At 40.0% G+C, this 23,888-nt stretch overlaps 1 protein-coding gene and 1 pseudogene across 1 annotated transcript; one reads left to right on the top strand and one right to left on the bottom strand.

Annotated features, from left to right (window-relative positions):
• Positions 1-19,654, bottom strand: part of LOC102821068 — a 53,288-nt pseudogene extending 33,634 nt beyond the window's left edge.
• Position 19,655: 1 nt separating this feature from the next.
• Positions 19,656-20,654, top strand: LOC102821463 (melanoma-associated antigen B16-like). The gene has a single exon (XM_006870155.1). It carries the CDS (start codon positions 19,656-19,658, stop codon positions 20,652-20,654), a length of 999 nt encoding a protein of 332 aa, XP_006870217.1.
• The last annotated feature ends 3,234 nt before the right edge of the window (positions 20,655-23,888 follow it).

Below are 23,888 nucleotides of genomic sequence, written 5' to 3' on the forward strand. Positions count from 1 at the left end.
CTTGTGGGCCAGTGAATTATCCTACAGTGCCACACCAGGAAAAAAACATATGATCATAACGTGGTATTTTAAAAAAGCACACTTAAAGGAGTAAGAAACAGTCATTCATGAAACAAAGATTAGAGGAGAATTTCTATTTCATTAATCCTGCAGCAAACATACTAAAAGTTGAAACTTTCGAAACATTCCCAATACTGTTAGAAGCAAGACACATCTATATGCTCCCTACTCTACTATTAAAAATAAGCATGACAATCAAAATAAATAAGAGATCTGAACATTGAAAATAGATAACTATTTTGTGATAATATACTCATCTATTTAGAAAATTCAAATGTGGATGAAATAGTCAAATAAGAGAAGCTGGTATACACCAGATCACCACAAGAGAGGAGGGAAGAATTTTGCATCTTTCCTGCCATCAGCCCTGGGAAGCCCCTGACATGGATGTCAGGTACATGTGAATCTTCATTTCTTCTTTGCTGGTTTTACGGCAATGAGAGCCTTAGTCTGAGGGAAGCTTTCTTTTCTTTTGTGTGTGTGGTAGTTTTAAAATGCAAATTCTTATAATAGAGGTTTACTTAGCACCAGAATCTAAATTTACAAATGATACTGATTATACAATGTTGCTATTTTTAACAGGTTTGAGAATGAGAGTTTTGGTATTTTCTTGGAAATGTGAAAGAACCATCAAGTAAATATTTAGGGAATCACAAACCAGAAAAAAAAAATCAAATTTGAAATGATTAAATACTGGTTTTCCTTAATCCTTTTAGTCTATCCTTTAGTAAACTTGAAAGATATCCATACTTGCTTAGCATATTCAAGAATGTAAGAGAAATAAAATCACAATAACATAACTACTTGTCCATCAGCTCTTTTTTGAATCCTGTCATTGGAAGGATCCTTACCAGTATTTGTGATGCTAAGACAAAGACAGTCTAGCAACTCGGGATAGAATGTTAGGGTCTAGGAGCAGTTACTATACAACAATATCAAAACCAATTCATTGCTAATTCCGACTCTTAGCAACCCTATATCATGTTATTGTTGTTAAGTGCTATCAAGTCAGTTGCTATTCATAGCGACCCTGTACAGGGGTTGCAAGGAGCAGCTGTTGAGTTTGAACTGCCGATCTTGCGGTGAGCAGTGCAGTGCTTATCCTGCACCACACCCTATATCATACACAGAAGACAATGAAATAACATTGTATATCCCACTGCTATTGAGTCCACTCTGTTTTAGGGACTACACAAAGCAGTGCAGAACTGTTCCCTAGGGTTTCTGAGACTGACGATTTTTAGCGATAAGACAGTCTTAACTTTATCCTACCAAGCGGCAGGTGGGTTTGAACCACTGATTTTTAAATTAGCAGCCCAAACACCTAACCCACTGCACCACCAGGATCCTTACATTGTACATATTGTATGTATAAGTTGTTGTTGTTGTTAACTGCCGTCAAGTCGGTTCCGACTCATAGAACCTTGTATAGGGTTTCCAAGGCCGTAAATCTGTGCAGAAGCAGAAAGCCTCACTGTTCGCCTGCAGAGCAGCTGGTGGGCTGAAACCTCCAATCTTGAAGTTTTCAGCCCATTGCTTACTTTCCAGAGCCAATGTGCTCCCATTTGTATATGAGAGCCTTCAAAAATGTCATGGGAAAATTCCATTATCAGTTAATTCCATTTTTCCAGGAACTTTTTGAAACTTCTCACTTCTGATTTAAATATCACAAGTTGTTGTTGTTGTTAAGTGCCATAGAGTTGGTTCCAACTCACAGCAACCCTGTATAGGGTTTCCAAGGAGTGGCTTGTGAGCTTGAACCACTGACCTTGTGGTTCAAACTGACCTCTCAGTCCAGTGCTTATCCTACAGCACCACACCAGGGCTCCTAAATATCAGGACAGAATGCTGTAAATATGTTATAACATTACTCCAGGACAACCACCAAATGGTGGACAATGAATTTCACTATAATAAATTAATAAGGAAATCAACTAGCAAGACAACTGCCATTGAAGTAAGCATTGGAAAGCTAATCATAAGGTCAGCAGTTCAAACTCACGAGCTGCCCCAAAGCAAAAAGATGAACCTGTCTGCTTCTATAAAGATCTCCAGTATCAGAAACTACTGAACAATCCGAGTTGGTCCCATAGGGTCGCTATGAGTCAGAATCTACTCAACAGCAGGGAGTTTGGGGTTAAGGGCCATTGAAGTATCTTAAACCCCAAACCAAACCTGCTGCTTTCCAGGACCATTTCAACTCATGGGAACTCTTGTGTTTCAGATTTGAACTGGTCCTTAGGGAAATCTTAGTTGTCATCTTTATGAATGAAGATCACCAGACCTTTCTTCTGCAGCACTACTGGGTAGAGTCAAACCACCAACCTTTCAATTCATGGTCTAGCACAAGCCATGGTACCAAATTCGTCAACCTTTTACAATATGAATACGGCCGTACTCATATAATCTTTTAATTCTTTAACAAGAGTATCTGTCACCTTAGCAGCAATTAGTATATTATTGTGAGTTTGTACATCTGGAAGAGCCATACATTATCTTCACCCAGATATTTATTTTCTAAAGACTTCTCTGGGGTTCATATACACACTTTATTCTTAAAAATGTATACAGTCTTTTAAAATTTTGTTTAAGTAAGTAAATTTGACATTGAAATAGCACTGTTACTTTGCTTTAATTTGTTAGTATATATTTCAGATGCACAAATATGTATTCAGATTAATTTAATGAGCACTTACATATGCAAAAGTAAAGTTAAGAAACAAAACACTGCAAATATTGTTTAAGTGTCAACCATACCTCTTTTTCACTTATGCTGACTTCCCTGGCAGAAAAGCCTTTTGATGAATTTTGTGTAAATCTTGTCATTTCTTAATACTTTTGTTGTATATGAAATAGAAAATGCCTTATATGTTTGTAAATTTATTTCTCAACATATGTTTTGAAGATTTAATTTTTCATCAAGATTATGTTTAGAATAGACATCCATCCTGATTCTAGGATAACCAAATAGTGAAAAGAAGGGTTCTTCCTATAGAACTATTTCAACTGAAAAACTAGGAATTCATAGAATTTGATCATTACCATTCTTTAACCCTTTGAAAATCTATAGATAAAGATGATGCTCATCCACGACTGCCAACACTGGCACAAATAGTGATGATCAGACATCATATAGTTTCTAGAGGAAATACAGAGGGCAGTGGTGGTTCAGTACTTGAATTCTTGCCTTCCATGCAGGAGCCCCAAGTCTGAGTTTTGACCAGTGCACCTCAAGTGCAGCCACCATTTGTCAGTGAAGGCTGGCATGTTAGTATGATGTTGAATACATTTCAGCAGAGTTTCCCAACTAAGACAGACTAGGGAGAAAGACTTGGTTATCTACTACTGAAAATCAGTCAATGGAAACCCTATAAACCAAACAGTTATTCTCATTGTGCATGGGTCGGAGGCTGACTTGAGGGCAGCTAACAATAACAGAGATGCACATCATCATCTATGGAGTTTTCTTGCTAAAAATGCATACATAAATATACACATAAAATAAATTTAGCAAGAGCAAGATTTTACCTCTAACTACTAATTAAATATACACGTGTGTGTGTGTGTGTGTGTGTGTGTATACAGAGAGAGAGAGGCAACAGAAAGACAGAGGCAACAGAAAAACATGTAAAAGGACACTAAAAGGACAAGGACATTTGGGAAAAACAACAAGTTTATGGCACATGATTTGAGCAAATTAAGAGGAGAAGAAAACTTGTATTTCCTAAAATCTATAGCAAAGATACTTAAAAGTAAAATATTAAAAACATTCCCAATAAAGTTTGAAACAAGACATGTATGTATATATACTAAAATGCTAGTATTAAAAATGGTCTGGAAGTTCAAAATAAGTAAGAGATTTGAATACTGAAAATGAAGAGATAACCATTGTTACAATATGTTCATCTGCTCAGAAAATACAAAGATGCAAGAAATATTCCAATAAGTGAAACTTCAAGAAACTGATGTACATGAGGTCACTCCAAGGGATAAGGAGAGCTTTGTACCATTCCTGCTGTCAACATTGGAAAACCCCAGAATGTGACCACTCATTTCTTCTTTGATGGTATTAGGGCATAGAGGACCTTAGTCAGAGAGGAAGTATCTTTTTGGTAGTTTAAAAATGTGGTTCCTTACAACAAAGGTTTGTTTAGTACCAAATTCTAAGTTTGCAAATGATAGTGATTATATTATGTTGCTATTTTTCTTGGAAATGTGAGATAACCATAAAGTAAAATATTTGGGGAATCACAAAACACAAAAAAAATCAAATTCAAAATGATTAATTATTGGTTTCCCTTATTTCTTTTAGCTTACCTTTTAGTATAATTTAAAGATAGCTGTATTTGCCTAGTTTATTCAAGAATGTAACCACAATAGTATGACTCCTTGCCCATTGGATCTTTTATCTCTCAAATACATGGTGCTACTGGGTTAATGCCAAGACTGCAAAGTCGATTTGAACTTCAAGGTTGACGGTTCAAGCTCATCAGTCGCTCCTAGGAAACCCTACACAAGGTTGCTATGGGTCAGGAACAGACTCAACGGCACTTAACAACAACAACAACAACAGCCTAGTCTTTGGAAGGCTCCTTTCCAGTACTCAAGATGCTAAAATAAAGAAGATCCAGTAACTGGCTAATCTAGTAGCACTTTACCATTCAAATTCAAAATCAAATTCACTGCTTTGGAATTGATTCTGACTCATAACGACCCTACAGCATACAAGGAAGATTGTTAAATAAAATTGTATATCCCACTTCCAGAGTTCATTCTGACTCAAAAGCGCCATATAGGGCAGAGAAGAACTGCTCATTAGGGTTTCTGAGCTGTGTCAATCTATAAAGAAACTGCCTCATCTTTCTCCTGTAGAGTTGCTAATGGATTTGAACCACTGACCTTTCAGTTAGCAGCCCCAAGACTAAACCCACTGCACCACCTGCGCTCCTTACATTGCGTATACTGTGTATATAATAGAGGGATTTTAATAAAAGTTCATGAAAAAAATCCATTGTTTTTTAATTCCATTTTTTTCCAGCAACTTTTGAAACCCCTCGTTTCTGATTTAAATATCATCCGAGAACACCATACATTACTTCAAGGCAATCAAATGGTAGCCATTGAAAGGCTTTTGCCAATGAAAGAATTTAACACAATATATTGAGGAATGAAAAATAAGACAATTATCATTCAGTTAAACTTTGGGCAGTTAATCTCAAATCCAGAGGTTCAAACCCACCAGATGATCCACAGGAAAAAGATGAGTCTGTCTGCTCTTATAAATATTTACTATCTCTGAAACCTTAGGGAGCAATTCTACTCTGTCCCACAGGGTCCCAGAATCCACTCTCTGGCAGTGAGTTTAGGGTTAAAAACCATTAAAGTCCCTTAAATCCAAAACCAAACCTGTCACTGTCCATACCATTTCAACTCATGGCAACTCGATGTGGTACAGAGCACAACTGTCCCTCAGGGTTTCCTTGGTTGTAATCTTTACAAATGCAGATCACCAGACCTTTCTTCTGTGACACTACTGGGTGGGGTCAAACCACCAAAATTCACATTAGTCATCTGTCACAAACCATAGTACCAAAATTGTCAACCTTCTCTGGCGCTGATAATAAATACTGCATTCATATAATGTTTGTATTCTTTAACTAGAGTGTTTGCCATCTTTAGCACCAATTGGTATATCACTTGGATCTTGTACATGTTGGAAAAGTCATACGTTATCCTCACATTTACTTTCCAAAGAGTTTTCATTGGGGTTCTTACACATAACTTATTTATTAAAATGTATATAGTCCCTTTTTAAAAATTAGTTTGAGTATAAATTTGCATTTAGATAGGTTTCTTATTTTGCTTTAATTTAGTAGTAAATATTTCAGATGCGTAAATATGCATACAGATTTATTTAATGAACACATGTGTATCCAACACCAAAATTATGAAATAAAACATTTCTAGTGGCTCGGTGGGTTAATGCACTAGACTGCAAAGCCGGTTTAAAACACAAGGTCGGTCATTTAAGTTCACCAGCTGCTCCTTGTAAACCCTACACAGGGTCGCCATGGGTTGGAACCAACTCAACGGCACTTAACAACAGCAACAACAATATGAAGTACCATCCATATGTCTCATCAATTATGCCAACTTTCTTGGCCATGGCTTCAGATAAAAGCCTTTTCCTTAATTTTGTGCTAAATATTGTCATTTATCTTATAAGTTTACTATATATTAATATGTTACCAAACAATAAATATTATTTTATATCTTTCTCAAATTATTTTTCAACATATTTTTCTGGGATTTGACTTTGTTTTTTCATTGAAATCGTGTTTGGAATAGTCACGCATTATGCTTCTAGAAGAATAAGTTCTTCCTAGAGTACTATTTCAGCTAATAAACTCAGAGGCATTTATAGAATTTGATCATTACCATTCTTTAACCCTTTGAGAATTAAGGGATACAGATGATCATCCATGACTGCCAACACTGGCACAAATGGTGACAACCAGACATCATGTATTTTCTAGAGGAAATGCAGAAGGAAGTGGTGGTTCAGTACTAGAATTCTCACCTTCCATGCAAGGACTCAAGTCTGAATTCTGACCAATGCACTTCAAGTGTAGCAACCATTTGTCTGTCAGTGAAGGCCTGCATGTTAGTAAGATGCTGAACACATTTCAGCAGTTTCCGAATTAAGACAGACTAGGAAGAAAGACCTGGTTATCTACTACTGAAAATCAGCCAATGTAAACCCTAAGAACCAAGCAGTTCAATCTCATTGTTCATGGAGTAACGGTGAGTCCGGGGGCTGACTTAAGAGCTGCTAACAACAATAGAGGTATACACCATCACTTATGGCTTTGTCTTGCCATAAATGCATGCACACATACACAGATAAAATAAACTTAACTTAGACAAGGTTTTATCTCTAACTATGAATTAAAAGAAATACAGGCAACAGAAAACCATGTAAAAGGACCCTAATATCCTTTGGTGAAAACATTAGGAAGAAAAATAAGTTACTACATCAGTTCATGCCACACAATTTGAGCTAACTAATATGAGAAAAAAACACCTCGTATTTCCTAAAATCTACAACAAATATACTTGAAAGTGAAATATTGTGAAATACTAGAAAAAATCCCAGTAAAGTTTGAAAGAAGACACACACATATGCTCGGAAGAAGGATGAGGCTTTCTGCTCCTGTGAAGTTTTAAAGCCTCAGCGACCCTATATAGGATCTCTACGAGTTGGAACAAACTCGAGTGCACTTACTAACAATAACATATATATATACACTACGATTTCTACTCGACTATTAAAATTGGGATGGCAGTTCAAAATAAATAAGAAAGAGATATGAATATCGAAAACACATAACCATTTTGTGACAATATGCTCATCTATCTAGAAAATCCAAGGTGCAAGAAATATTCCCACTAAGTGAAACTTCAAGAAATCACCCTAGGAGATTATGGAAGCTTTGTGCCATTCCTGCTGTCATCACTGAGAAGCCCCTAACATGGACGTCAAATATTTATGAACCTCATTTTCTCTTGGATGGTATTAGGGCATTGAGGACCTTAATCTGAAAGAAGCTTTTTTTGTGTGTCATTTAAAAATATTGTTCTTTATAATAAAGGCTTATTTAACACCAAATTCTAAGTTTACAAATGATACTGATTATTTATCAGGTTTGAGGGTGAGAGTTTTGGTATTTTCTTGGAAATGTGAAAGAATCATGAAGTAAAATATTTTGGGAATCACAAAATAAAGAAAGAATCAGTATAATGAGTTATTGGTTTTTCTTGTTCCTTTTAGTTTATCTTTTAGTAAAATTTAAAGAGAGATACCTATATTTGCTTAGCTTATTTAAGAATGTAAGATAAATAAAATCACAATAACATGACATCTTGTCCACAGTTCTTTTATTTCTCAAACATTGATGGAGCATCCGTTGTTTGGGAGGCTCCTTCCCAGTACTAGGGATACTAAGATAAAGATCTAGCAACTGAAAATAGGCTATTAGGGTCTAAGAGCACTTTTCATATAAAATCAAAACCAAATTCACTGCTATGGAGTTGATTTTTACTCCTAGTGACCCTGAATCATACAAGGAACATAAAGAAATAATATTGCATATTCCACAGCCCTTGAGCTGGTGCCGTTTCACAGAGACCCTACAGACAATGTAGAATTGCTCCCTAGGCTTTCTGAGCCTGGCACTCTTTAAGGAAGAAGACGATCTCATTTTTCTCCCCACAGAAGGGCTGGTGGGTTTGAAGTACTGACCTTTCCATTAGCAACCGAACATTTAACATGCTGCACCACCAGTGCCCCTTACATTGTGTATACTGCAAACGCACGAGGGGGGTTGAAAAAGTTCATGGAAAAATTCCATTATATTGTAATTCCAATTTTCCAGATACCTTTGAATCCCCTTTGCATACAATTTAAGTATCATGAAAGAACACTATAAATATGATAAAACATTATTTCAGGACAACCAAACAGTGGACAATGAAAGAATTTCATATAATGAATTAAGAAAGAATGCAAGAATAAGACAACTCTCATTGAGGTAAGCACTGGGTTGCTAATATTGAGGTCTACAGTTCAAATCCATCACCTGCTTCTCAGGAGAAAAGATCAGATTGTCTGCTTTGATAAAGATTTATCGTTTGGGAAACCCTGTGGGGCAATTCTCCTCGGTCTCATAGGGTCACTATTAGTCACAACTGACTCAACTGCTGTGTCTTTGGGGCTAAGAACCATGAAAGTTTCTGAAACCTTAAACCAAGCCTGTTGCCTTCCAGGCATTGCAACTCATGGCGACTCCATGTGTTACAGAGAACTGTCCCATAGGATTTTCTACATTGTCATGTTTGTGATCACTAGGCCTTTCTTCTGTGGCACTAGTGTGTGGGGTCAAATCAACATCCTTTAGGTTCGTTGTTGTGAAGTGCCGTCAAGTCGGTTCCGACCCATAGCAACCCTGTATAGGGTTTCCGAGGAGCAGCTGGTGAGCTCAAACTGCTGACTTTGCAGTTCAAACGGCTCTGCAGTCTGGCGCATTAACCCACAGCACCACACCAGGACTCCTTTAGGTTAGTGGTCTTATACAGACAGTGGTACCAAATTGGTCATCATTTTCTGGTACTGATACCATTGTACTCATAAAACTTTTGTGTTGCTTAACAAGTATTTGCCATCTTTAGCACCATTTGGGATTTGTACATCTGAGAAGAGATATACATTATCCTCGTATTTAATTTCCAAAGAATTCCCCCTTGGGTTCTTATGTATACTTTCTTTTAAAAAATCATACATATGTTTTTATTAGTTTAAGATTATAAATTTTGCTATTTATAGGTTTGCTATTTTTGCTTTATCACTAAATCCTTCAGATATAAAATATGTATACAGATATATTTAATGAATGCATATATACCCAACACCAAAATTTAAAAAATAAAATATTGCCAATATTTTTTAACTGCCCTGTGTAACTCTCTTTAATTATGCCCATTTCTCTGGCCACAACTTCAAAGAAAAGTCTTTCCCTGAATTGTATGTTAAATATTGTTGTTTATTCTTATACTTTTGCTATATATGAAGCTAGAGTCCTGGTGTGATGTTGTGCGATAATGCACTGGACCGCAAGGTCAGTTTGAACTGCAAGGTCAGCAGTTCAAATTCACCAGTCGCTCCTCGGAAACTCTATACTAAGTTGAAACCAACTTGACCACACTTAACAGCAACAACATTAATGAATCTGCTCCCAAACAGTAAATAGTGTTTTACATGTTAATCAACTTATTCCCCAACTTGTTTTAGGATTTGATCTTTTCATTGATATTATGTTCAGAACAGCCATCCATGTTGATTTAAGAGTAGCCAAATGGTGGACCAGAAGGTTCTTCCTATAGAACATTTCGGTGAATAAACACAGAAGAATTAGGAGAATTAGGTAATTTCCATTTTCCCAATACAATCATGATCATTAATGACTGCACAAAGGGCAACCACCAGATACCATAGACTTTCTAGAGGATATGCAGGTGGTTCAGTAGTGGTTCAGCTCTGAACAATGCACTTGGCCCATCAGTGAAGGACTGCCTATAACTATGATGGTGAACAGGTTTCCACAGAGTTTCCCATCTAAGACAGACTAGGAAGCTTCTCCAGCACTGGGAAGGAGCATTGCGAAAAACCAGAAACTTCATCAGTGTGTGAGAAATAAACGAGCCAGTGGACAAGGAGTCCTGTTATTGTGATTTGATGTATCTTACTTCTTGACTAAGATAAGCAAATACAGACATCTATCTCTTAAATTAAGAAAAACTGAAAGAATTTTAAAAATCAAACCATTTTGATTCTGATTTTCTCTCTATTTTGTGATTTCCAAAATATTTTACTTAATGGTTCTTTCACATTTCCAAGAAAATAACAAAATTCTCATCCTCAAAACTGATGAAAATTGCAACATAGTGCAATGAGTGACATTCATAAAGTTAGATTCTAGTGCTAAATTACTCTCCAACATAGTGACTATCATTTTTAAATGGCGAAAATAAAAAAACAAAAATAGCTCTCTTCAAACAAAGATCCTCACAGCCCTAAAACCATCAAAGAAGTAATGTGGGTTCACATGTACCCAACGTCCATGCAGGGGCTTACCCGGGCTGACACCAGTTGTTGTTGTGTGCCGTCAAGTCGGTTCCGATCCATAACGACCCTGTATAGGGTTCCCAAGGAGTTGCTGGTGAGCTTGAACTGCCAACCCTACAGTTCAAACGGCTTTGCAGTCTGAAAATCAGCCCCTGAAAACCCCAGGGATCACAACAGTCCAATCTCATTGTGCCTGGGGGTAACCATGAGTTGGGCTGGCTTGAGAGCATCTAACAATAGAGATCCGCAGCATCACTTATGGAGTTGTCTTACCAGAAATACATGCCAGCACACAAACATATATAAAACAAATTTTAACTGATCAAGTTTCTATCTCTACCAGTTCAAATAAATAAAAGGAACAGAAAAACATGTAAAAAGACACTCAAGTTCTTTGGGAAAAAAAAAAAAAAAACAAGTTAACAGCAGTTCGTGGCACCCAATTTTAGCAAAGTAAAATGAGAAGAGAACTATTTCTTAAAATCTATAGCAAGTATACTTAAAAGTAGAATGTTAGAAACATTCCCAATAAAATTAGGAACGAGACACATATACATATATCCCACCTACTCTACTATTAAAAAATGGAGTAGAATATCCTATTAAATAAGAGAAATAAAGACAATCTATATGGTCATCGATTTAGCAAATCTAAATGTGCATGAATTATTTCAGTGAGTGAAACTTCAAGAAGTTGGTGTGCGTGAGATCACCACAAGAGACAAGGGAAGAATTTTGCGCTGTCCCTGGTGTCAGGAGTCCTGGTGTGGTGCTGTGGGTTAATGCACCAGACTGCAAAGCCGTTTGAACTGTAGGGTTGGCAGTTCAAGCTCACCAGCAACTCCTTGGAAACCCTATACAGGGTCGTTATGGGTCGGAACCGACTTGACGGCACACAACAACAACAACAACTGGTGTCAGCCCGGGTAAGCCCCTGCATGGACGTCGGGTACATGTGAACCCACATTTCTTCTTTGATGGTTTTAGGGCTGTGAGGATCTTTGTTTGAAGAGAGCTATTTTTTTTTTTTTTCACCATTTAAAAATGATAGTCATTATGTTGGAGGGTAATTTGGCACTAGAATCTAACTTTATGAATGTCACTCATTGCACTATGTTGCAATTTTCATCAGTTTTGAGGATGAGAATTTTGTCATTTTCTTGGAAATGTGAAAGAACCATTAAGTAAAATATTTTGGAAATCACAAAATAGAGAGAAAATAAAAATCAAGATGGTTTGATTTTTTAAATTCTTTCAATTTTTCTTAATTTAAGAGACAGATGTCTGTATTTGCTTATCTTAGTCAAGAAGTAAGATACATCAAATCACAATAACAGGACTCCTTGTCCACTGACTTGTTTATTTCTCACACACTGATGAAGTTTCTGGTTTTTGGCAATGCTCCTTCCCAGTGCTGGAGAAGCTAAGATAAAGAAAATCTAGCAACTGGCAACAGAATGTCTAGGAGCAGTTTTCGGACACAATCAAAACCAAATTCATTGCTATCTCATGGGTTCTGACTCACAATCATCCGATTCTGCGTCAATGTCCTGTAAGGACAACAATTCAATATTGAATTGTTCAATATTAATCATTTAAAGTGTAATATTAGTTACTAGCGTAGTGGTTACGAGTAGGGCTGCAAACTGTAATGTCAGAAGTTCGAAACTACCAGCTGTTCCGCAGAAGAAAGATGAGGCTTTCTAATCCCATAAAGATTTACAGCCTTGGAGAAACCCTGTACAGTGTTGAATGAGTAGGAACCGACTCCACGGCACACAACAACAACAACAATATTTACTAGTGATACTTGTATAATACAGATTCAGACTTACAACTATCCCACAGAACTGCTCCCTAGGATTTCTGAGGCTACAAACCCTTATGGAAGGCAAATTTATTAGAGTCCTCATGTGTTGTGGGTTAATGCACTAGACTGCATGGTAGGTTTGAACTGCAAGGTCAGCAGATCAAGCTTAACCCAGCTGCTCCTTGGAAACCCTAAACTGGGTCACTTAACAACAACAACAGCAATGTACAGTGGGTTAAGCATTGGGCTACTAATGGCAGTTTCAGTGGTTTGAAACCACTGGCTGCTTCTATGGAAAAATGATAGCCTCAGAATCAATCCATTTGGCGCAGTTTTACTCTGTCCCATAGTATCCCCATATGTTGGCATAGGCTGGACGGCAGTACGTTTATTTATTTATTTATTGTTTGAATGGATATCATAAGGAGCTCTGGTAGTGTAGTGGTTACGAATTGGTCTGCTAACCTCAAGGTCAGCAGTTCGAAACTACCAGCAGTTCCATAGGAGAAAGATGAGGCTTTCTGCTCCCGTAAAGATTTACAGCCTTGGAAACCCTGTACAGGGTCGTTATGAGTCAGAACCAACTCCATGGCACATAACCACCACCAGACAGCATCATTTCCTGAGTTACCTAGCCAAAAAAAAACTATGAAACAAAAATCTTAATCCAATAAAGTTTCAATGATTTGTTTACCTCCATTTGTTTTTCCCTTTTTAAAAGTCATGTATTATCGACTTCATTATACTATTCTGTGTTCTGTTGTGTAAGTTTGAGAAGTTCTAAAATGAAAGATTTTATTTTAAATCTGACACCTTAAAAATGAAGACCCAAGTGAAATGGAGCAACCTTTAGCAAAACACAAATGACAGTACTCGCATAATTCCATAAAGAATAGAGATTTTAACAGAAAAATACAAACTGAAACTGCAGCTCAAAGACACCCGCAAAATGTTTCTAAATCAGGCAGGTTCAGAGGTCAGTTTCACCGTATGATGCGGAAGAAAACTAACGCGGTGGCTCTGTAGCATAAGCACTGGACTGCCATCCACAAGATGGGTGTTTAACGCCTTCAAGCCACTCCGCAGGCAAAAGATGAGGCTTTCTGCTCCCATGAAGATTTACAGCTTCAGAAATCCTAAACGCGGTTGCTATGAGTCCAACCCACTGCACAACACTTAGCAACAACAGCAGCATTTTCTCTTAACTTTTCAAAACCACACAAAAAGATTTAAGATCACTCAACACAGCTGAACAAACTAGCTTTCCTTGTTTAAAACAAAAACACAAAAACAGACAAAGGCGCCTTAAGACAAGAGCATTCAAGTCAAACTCAGTCACATAGAGGCAAATATCTTAAATACATTCAGAGTCTATCCAATAGAGCAGTAAATTAAATGTTAAAAAATGGGCTTAGTACAGGAATACAAAGATCATATAAAAGTTGTAGTTTCTGAATTAACACTTTAGATGATAATTTGCATTTGATCCTATCTAGGGGTGCAAGAAAGAAAGAAAAAAAAAAAAACTTTGAACAAAAAGTCAATGTAAGAATTCAGCAAGGGATTTTCCACTTTACAAGATGTATCTAAAAATTACATATATGTGAAGCATTAATATTTCTATTAAAGTCAGAAACAATACTATTCCCTCTACCACCACTCAAAACTAAATTAGAACACAAAGCCAGAGCAATCTGTCGTTCTGCGCCATTGCGCCTCTCAGGCTCAGAACGACTCTATGCACAAAACCATGCACTGCCCGGTCCTGCGCCATCTTCACAATTGTGCTGCCACGGTGCAATGTGAATACCAAAATCAATAAACGACAGGCATGAATACCAAACGAAAACGTTTCGGACAACATGATCATCTACATGTGCATTGTCGCATAACCACCAAAGACCAGGCGCTCACAGGGAAGTTCAGATCCTTCCCTGTAGAAAGTCCATTTTTTGGAAAAGACATTAACCGAGACTTCTAGGTTTGGCAACGTGAGTTTTCAATGGCATCCCACCACCTGTGCTGGCTTTCCAGCCTTGTGGTGCAGTTTGCCCAAATCTCACGAGGCGGGGGACAAGAAACCAATCTCTACCAGGGACCCAAGCTAAGAAAATGAATCAAGAGTGTGTTGGGATGTGGGACTTTCCTAGAAAGCTTTAGTCAAGATGCGGACCCCACCCCTCCTTTGGAACGAGAGTTAAGGGCATCAACACCCCAAAATAGATGGGATCACACTGAGAAGCTTACCCGTTCTCTCAACTGAAAATGTCTCCACGTAGGGCTATCAGGCCAAGGTGTCCCCTCAACTCAGATTTCTCAGGGACATGAAAAACGAGGAGTTTTCACGTCCCTCAGGGGAACCAGGCTGACCGCAAGGGAACAGCAACCGCAACTCCCACCACGGACCAAGAGAGGCATGCGCACAGAGTGCTGCCCCTGTTTCCCAGCCTCGGGAAACCCCAGAAAAGAGTAAGCGGATGTGACGCCCCCTAGCTTCCTATCCCTGAGTCCACGGGCTTTGAGAGTCGGAGAGAGCGCCCCCAGATACGCAGAGACGCGAGAAGCCTTCCAGGTTTCAAGGTAAGCCTCTAAGTGAGACTTGAGAATACCAGTGGATGGAGAACCCAGGTTGTTGCTAAATGCCCTCGAGTCAGTTCCCACTCATAGGGACCCTGGACGGCGGGGGTCTCTGAGGAGGGTGGGTTTGAAACGCCGACCTGGTGAGTCGAACAAACCATGCGGCCCAGCGCTTTATCCCCCAGCACTGTGCCAGGACCCAGTAGAACAGAAGTTGTTAAGTGCCGTCGAGTCGGTTCCGACCCACAGCGACCCTGTACAGGGTTTCCGAGGCTGTAAATCTTTACGGGAGCAGAAAGCCTCCTCTTTCCCCCGCGGAGCAGCTGGGAGTTTCAAACTGCTGACCTACGCTACCAGAGCTCCTTAGAGACCCCCCCACAAATAAAGTTCCGTGCCCCCGCTAGGCGTTTTGGGAGGCTGCGGGCTGTAGTTTAAGGCTGGGGTGGGCGGAGGCGAGGGCTTTACTGTGTAGGGCAGGACTTCGTCGGAGTCAGAGTGAAGATGGGGGTGAAGTGGGGGGGGGAGGGATGGGGGTTTGGGAGGAGCCGATCCCAAGGGCGGTGCTGGAGGGAAAGTGGGAAGCGCTCCTCGGGGAAGGCGTGGCGCTCGGGGCTCCATGGCGTCCGCGCCATTATAGCGTGAGGAAGGGCCAGCCCCTCAGGAGTCCAGATTAGGAAGTAGGGGATTTTTACAGCTTCGAAGCCCCCCCCCACACACACACAAAAGTTACACCCAGTGTCTGGCTGTGTGAAAGAGACCGCGGTTGGAAGATATAGCAATCTCAGTTCATTGCCGGAAGGGGTTTAGTTCCAACCCAACCGTTATCCAGTAGGAGGAGTCCTGGGGTGGCGCTGTGGGTTAATGCGCTGGAACTGCAAAGGCGCTTGGATCCCCAAGGTCGGCGGTTCAAGCTTACCAGCCACTCTTTGGAGACCCCATAGAGGGTCACTATGAGTTGGAATCGACTCGATGACACTTAATACACTTAACAACCACAACAACGTCGAGACACATTAAAATAGTGAAGTAGTGGCCCCGTAGGATAAGCACTCGACCTCAAGGTCGGTGTGAAGCACGAGGTCGGCAGTTCAAACTCACTAGCTGCTCTGGGAAACCCCATACAGGGTCGCTGCGGGTCAGAACCGACTCGATGGCATTTAACAACAAACCAGTATGCGGAGTCCTGGTGTGGCATTGTGGGCTGTTGAACTGGACTGCTAAGTATAAGGTTGATGGTTCGAGCCCACCAGCTACGCTGCAGGAGAAAGATGAGGCTTTCTACTCTTGTGAAGATTTACACCCTCAGAAATCCTATACAGGCCACTATGAGTTGGAACCGACTCAATGGTATCTTTAAAAAAACAGTATCTGCAAGATAAGCATGGGTCCAGAACTGACTGTACAGCACTTAACAAATCAAATAAAAACAATGTAAAACAATGTGAAGATTGAGGCAATGCTCAGCAGAAGACTGGGGGTGGAGGGGGCAGGGGCAGAGCGTGGTGTCAGAACATTGACCTTGTTTAAAACCCTCAGAGGCCTGAGGAAGGGCTTTCAGACTGAAATGATCCTTCTCTTCTTGCTCAAGGTCTCAGGAATCTGAAGGCTTTGTTTTAAGAAGGTGACGGGTTCGACAGACGAAGGAGTCTCAATCCTGAGAAGTGTCAAGGTAATGATTCAGATACTTCCGAGGGAAAAAGTGTGGTACCACATACTAAGGGCAGTGCTGGGAACACAAGCAGAGCTAGCCAGATGAGATGACTTCTCAGGTCTCTCTGGTGGTCCTAGAGAAGTGAGGCTTTATTGTGAATGATTAACCTTAGGTCGGCAGAAAAAAGGGAAGAGTTCCAGACCCTGTAAAATTAAGGGACCTGAATGAGGACTGTGAGAACCACCCACTTCAAGATAGAAGGGAGTTCTCTGTCTTTCAATTGTGATTAACCCTGGGGACCTCATTCACACGTATTCACCTTTTGTGGTCTTAGGGAGGTTTGAGCCTTGATCTGAGGTAGCAAAGTCAGCTTAGTAGAAGGAGTCCCAGGTTCTTCCAGGAATAAAAGTAAGGACTCTAAAAGATGATTGAGGGAATCATTCTTCTCAAATAGAGGTGGTCCAAGAAAGTCCTGCTTCTATTGTCAGTCCTGGATATGGATGGCTGGATGAATTGCCCATCACTGCTTCCTCAGTGATCACAGGCGTGTGAATCTTTAGTTTAAATAGGGAACACCATGAATCTCATACAATATACAAACCATGGTACAGGTCTTGAATGAAAACTCTCAGAAAAAAAACAAAAACAAAACAAAAAAACTGTCACTGAGTCGATTCCAACTCACAGTGACCCATAGGGTTTCTGAAGTTGTAAATCTTTATGGGGGCAGGAACCTTCATTTTCCTCCCATGGGGGAATGACTAGTGGATCTAAACTGTTGACCTTGAGGTTAGCTGTCCAGTGCCCAGTGCTTATTCTGTAGCACGATCAGGGTTCCTTTGAATGAAGACTATGTGGACACCAACCCGAGTACAGCTGAAACTCTGAGTCTCATCCTGTTCTTGAATTCAGCCCTTGGTATTCAAAGGCTGTTGTTGTTAAGCACCGTCAACTCAATTACTACATAGTGATCCTGTACAGGATTTCCAAGGAGCAGCTGGTGGGTTTGAGCTTCCACCCTTGTGTTTAGCAGTCCAGTGCTTATCCTACAGTGCCACAGGAGGACTACATTCAAAAGCAGGAATGCCCAAAATTCCCATACTCTCTTCTCATCTTCAAGGGTCTTAGAGCTATGAGGGTCTTGATCTGAGATGAGCAGCCTCACATCAACATAGGGGAGGGTGCACAGGCAGTGCTAGCAGGCTAGCCAAAGACCCAGAGTTAAGATGGTGGTTATTATTGACCCCAGGACAGAGGGGACCCAGCAGAGTCACCCCTATTTCCAGTTCTAGGAGTCACGGGACAGGATCACCAGATGAGGTACTTTCCCTCTTGTTTTTCGGGGTTTTAGTGAGGAGAGAGCCACCTCCATAAGATAAGCACTGGACTGTGAACCACAAGGTTTGGGGTTCGAGCCCATCTATTGCTCCACGGGAGAAGGATGAGGCTTTCTGCTTCCGCAAAGATTGGAAACCCTATACTAGGTCACTGTGGGAACTGACTCAACTACTTTATAACAGCATCAACATTGAGAAGAAAGTCTTGATACACGACACCTAAATTGCATAAGGCAACAAAGCAAAGACTCTTAAAGGTCAAGATAAGGACCCTGAGAGAGATCTAAGGGATCCATATTCCAGAAGATTCTGACAGAGAAACCAATAGTTAAGAGAAAGATGAGGTCTGAGACCAAGCAAGTAGCCAAGGTAAGGGATCTGAGTGACAGATGAGGTAATTGATAACTCATCCCAGCAGAACAGAGACCCAACATAACATTGCTCTGTCCCGATGTCATACTGTGAGGTACTGGGCAAGGATGTAATGTGATTATTACGTTGATGTATTAATGTATTAAGTGTGATGTCCCTTTACTTCCTTCCCAATAAATTAAGTTGGTAAAAGTTTTCATCTGAGGATGAGACATTAGGTCAATTGAGGATGCCCTAGGCCATGCTAATAGTCAAGGGAAGGACCTTATATGAGACTTAGGAGAACACCTATCCCAGAACAGAGTGATCCCCACAGAGTCCTGTCCTCATATCCCCCTTGGGAGACTTTGGGCAGGGAAGGCAGGATAAGATGCCCCCTAATTTTGGCACTGTGGATTAATGCAAAGTCTGTTTGAACCACAAGGTTGGCGGTTCAAGCTCACTAGCTCCTCGGGAACCCTGCACAGGGTTGCTATGGCTCAGAACCAATTTGACAGCACTTAGTAATAACAACAACAACAACAATTTACTACTCAGTGGTCACAGAGAGATAAGGCTTTTGTGCAAGGGGGCAGCATCAGCTCAGTAGAGAGTAGGACAATGTCAAGATCCAAGGTGAGGACTTTGATTGAACAAAGAGGTGAAACAAACTACCTGAGTATAGAAGAGACTTCACAAGTCTTGCCCTGCTCATTATCATGCCTGGAAGGACCAAAGCAGGGGTGGCCAGATGTCCCATTGCCTCGTTTTATAATTGGGGTCTTGGTATTAGGGGTGACCTGATATTAGCAGACAGGTGTGGCCCCAGGCTCTACTAGGAACCAAGGTAGGAATTTTAGGTAAGATTGAAGGGTCTGTTCACCTAGAAAAGAGGTAGATCATTAAAATCTAACTACACCTGCTTATCGTCAGGTGTGGGAATTCTCTGGCTGTGTTGACTGGCTGCAACCCATAGAACATTCTCATTTCCTCTTTTGGCTTCTTAGGTAGCACAACACTCAGGAAGACAGATTCTAGAGCACTGCTCTCAGGAGAATAGTGTTGTAGGTAGACTTAATCAGAAACCAGAGTTTAATTTACCAATTGGGGCCACTCACATCCTCCTCCTCTCCCTTAGGTTCTGGTCCTTCAGCACACTCCTGCCTGCTGCTATCCACAAGAGTCATCATGTCTAATCCACGCCGCACAAGTGGATTCACTTATAGTGAAACCCAGGACCTACAGGCCATCAAGTCTATGGAGGAGACATTGTTCTTTTCCACCCATCCTCAAATACCTGGTAATCTGGATCCGGTTCCTGCCGCTGAAATTTCCAATGCTCCTCAAGATCCAAAAAGTGAGAATGCCACTTCCACTACTGCCTCAATTACCTCATTGAGTAAATCAGATGATAGCTCCAGCAGCGAAGAAGAGGATAGTTCAAGCACCTCTGATTGTCTAGACGAGAATGTGCCCAGAGATCCTCTAGATGAGCAAGCAGCTTTGTTAGTGAATTTCCTGCTGCAAAAGTATCAAATGAAGGAGTCCATTACAAAGGCAGATATGCTGAATGTTATGGGAAAGTACAGAAGTCAGTTCTCTGAAGTCATCCTGAAAGCCACGGAGCGCATGGAGATTGTCTTTGGTCTTGACCTGAAGGAAGTGGATCCCATCTGCCACAACTACGTCATACAAATCAAATTGGGCCTCACCTATGATGGAATGCTGGATGGTGAAGAGAGCATGCCAAAGACCGGAGTTCTGATACTTGTCTTGGGTGTGATCTTCATGAAGGGTAACCGCGCCACTGAAGAGGAAGTCTGGGAAGTCCTGAATGTGACAGGGATGTATTCTGGGCAGAAGCACTTCATCTTTGGAAATCTCAAGAGTCTCATCACTGAAGTTTTTGTCCGAGAAAAATACCTAGAGTACCAGAAAGTGCCCAACAGTGATCCCATACAATATGAATTCCTGTGGGGTCCAAGAGCCTACACTGAAACCACCAAAATGAAGATCCTGGAGTTTTTGGCTAAGGTCCACGGAACCGACCCAAGTTCTTTCCCATCCCAGTATGAAGAGGCTTTGAAAGAAGAAGAAGAAAGAGCCCAAGCTGCAGCCAATCTTAGCACTACCATCGTGGCCAAGGAGAGCTCCAGTGCCACCTTTGGCAGCTCTTCCCACCCCTAGTAAGGTCTGGAGTAGATTTTTCACATAGAGAGCAGTTAACATTCTAAATATGGAGGGAACACGGTGTGTTTTATCTTTGTGTCCCTGTTCTATATATTCAACTTTGAATGTATCCTTTTGTTTGTAGACACATGTATTAACATGTTTAGTATGTTTAGCTTTAGAATCTGTAAGTTTATGAATAATATGAGTCACAAATTGATTGGCTGTTTATGCGATTTAAGAGTAACATCTTTGCTGTGTTGTAAGACAAATTCAGAAAGCATCCATTGTATTTTGTGATCTAGAATAAGAATTGTAATAGGCAAGTTTTTGGAGATAAGAAAGAAATAGCAACTGAAGTTTAAAAAGCATAAATCTTGACTTTCTTTACACCTTGTAATATGTTGTTTTGTAAAATTAGATGATACTGATGTGTATTTTCAAGACTGAATCAGAAATAAATCTTAATAAAATTATACTCCATGCTCACTGATGTGTCATTTATTCTGCAAAACTTAATTGAGCATTTGTTTATTGGTAACTACTGTGTTAATACTGGACATGCTACAATAAACAAGAACCATCCACTGGTCATAGAATTTTAACATACAGGAGCAGTCGTCTTACAAAGATGATGGTGGAATGTCATCTAATACCTAAAGGACAAGTAAAACAAGGGATTAGTAGGTGGAGGTAGTAGGTCCTTATGAGAATGTAAAGTAAATACACTGAAGCAAGGAAATGTGGGACTTTTGCAAACTGCAATTCCTTTAGTTGCAGTTGATTTTTGTTAAACTGGGCTTTGGGCAAGATGAGACTATGGTGGTGGTGAACAGATATCACACTCTCAGATAATGCAGCTCAGAGTTGAGACCCCAAAGCTTGGAATGGAAAACTGCTTTTTGCATTTACTTTGGTAGGTAAATTAGGGAGAATTTTCAACTGTGTCAGGAGTAGAAGTTGTCCTTACTCTTGTCCTAGTGCATTTGAACTTTGCACAAACTGGGTGTTTATGGATATCAGTTTCAAGACTTTTTGATAACAGAAAAAAAAGTTACACTTTCTTGAGGTGAGATGGGCTAGCACTCTACTCGGACCTAGGGAAGTTAAAGTCCACTCTATTCAAGGCTATCTTAAGTACAATTTGGACAAATGTAAACAAGACATAGATTTACGTTGGAGATGAAAATAGAGAAGGATTGAATGCTAGGAAAACTGGCAGAGAGGTGAGGAGATGGTCTTTGACACAAATTCTAGGAACCTTTAAATTGTGCTAGTTAGGGAATACTCTCAGATCCAAATAAAATCTCTGAGGGAGGAAGTTTACTGAGACTTACATGTTGGGTTCAAAACCACCAGTCATTCCTTGGAAACCGTATATAGGGTTGCTGTGAATCAGAAGTGATTTGGTAACACTTGGGAACAACACATGCTAAGCAATATTTTTATCTAATTTGATACTTCATGTACTCTAGAATTTCATGTTCTCTGAGACGTTTTGGAATATATACAAGGGGACTTGAAGTTCGTAGAAAAAATGGAATTAAAACATAATGCAATTTCCCCACAAACTTATTAAAGCCCGTGAGAGAGGTATTAATAAATGTCATGTAAATTACGTACATGGCACATTTTCCCAACAATTCCACGTTATCCCACTTCACAGATGACGAAAGATTCAGATAACTTGGTAATGTGTCTGATTTCACAAGTCAGAATTTGTCGAGAGATCACTGTTCCACTCCTCCCAGCCTTTTGATTGATTCTCTGTCTCTTCATTCATTCCTGTTTGCAGTGCTCCATGATGACTCTCAGGAGATTAAAAAGGACTGGTGTGGCACTGTGGGTTAATGTGCTATACTGCAAAGTCAGTTTGAACCCCAAGCCACAAGGTTGACAGTTCAAGCTCACCAGCTGCTCCTTGGAAACCCTATACAGACAGGGTCACTCGGTTGAAACCGACTCGACGGCACTTAGCAATAACAATATATGAATTGGTAGTCTGGTTGTTAAGTACCCTTGAGTTGGTTCTTATAGAGACCCTCTCTGGGGTTTTGGAGGCTTTTAAAAATCTTTGTGAGAGCAGAAATTCTCATGTTTCTCCTGCAGAGTAGTTGGTGGGCTCAAGCTACCGACCTTCTGGTTCGCAGTCCAATGCTTATCCTATGGAGCCACCATGCTCTAATATGAGAACACTAATAGCAATACGTTTTTACTTATCCTCATATTCCTGTGGTACACTTGTTAAAATTGATGAACCCACGTGGACATAGATAACATCCATTATTAACTAACTCTGGCTCACAACAACCTGTATAATACATTAGCGTTCACTTTACGCTTACTTTAGGGTTCACTCTTTGTACTGGACATGTTGTTCTCAGTCATTGAGGTTCTGACTTGTAGGTCTTATACTTCAATCAACAGCACCTTTCTTCATTTACCTTTTCTTTAAATTCTATAATCACAGTTTTTGTTCCAAAAACTCAAAGTACCTTTAAAAGGAACATGGCTAGAGTCGCTCAAGGATGCCCAAACTGCTGTTTTGTAAATCAAAGCACACAGAATTCTCTTAGGAAGGTTTACAGAGATGAAAACCCACATTCAGAAGTATATTGACCTAGATGGAGTATATGATGAGAACAATAGCTTCAATTGTTGATTTTTGATTTTTTGTTCAATAACTGTTGCTATGACTTTGTAACAGTAATTTTTTACTTACCCTCATACAAGATGTTAACAACAGAAGAAATAGTGTGCTGGGAGAAGAGATAATATGAGAACGCTTTGTACTTTTCACCCAATTTTTTTTGTGTACCCAAAATTCTTCTAAACAAACGAAGTCTAGTTTTTAAAATGTGCTTTAAGAAGCAAGAATCCATCCAGTCAGAATGATCAGATGCAGGAATGGAGTCATATAGGACACTCACTCCTCTTGAAGAGTGAAGGTTCGGAAGGAGAGCAATTTCTAGGGCCCACAAGAGATGCCACATGTAAAACTAAGTCCAGAGATCCCAGAATGGACTGGCAGTCAGAGGTCTGTGCAAAGTTAAGTGTAGCATGGAGAAAGAACCAGAAAGAGAAAAGCTATGAAAATTAGGTAAAGGTTCAGACATCTCACATGCATAAACTTGAGGAATTTCTTAGTCACCATTGTCAGGGGGGAGTTGTAGGGTCACTTGAGTTGGCAGGTCTACTGGAGAAAAGGACCAGAGGCAATTTAGACATACTGTCATCCCTTAGAACGCCTGA

This window comes from Chrysochloris asiatica, unplaced genomic scaffold, assembly GCF_000296735.1.
Source record: "Chrysochloris asiatica unplaced genomic scaffold, ChrAsi1.0 scaffold00139, whole genome shotgun sequence".
Lineage (NCBI taxonomy): Eukaryota > Metazoa > Chordata > Mammalia > Afrosoricida > Chrysochloridae > Chrysochloris > Chrysochloris asiatica.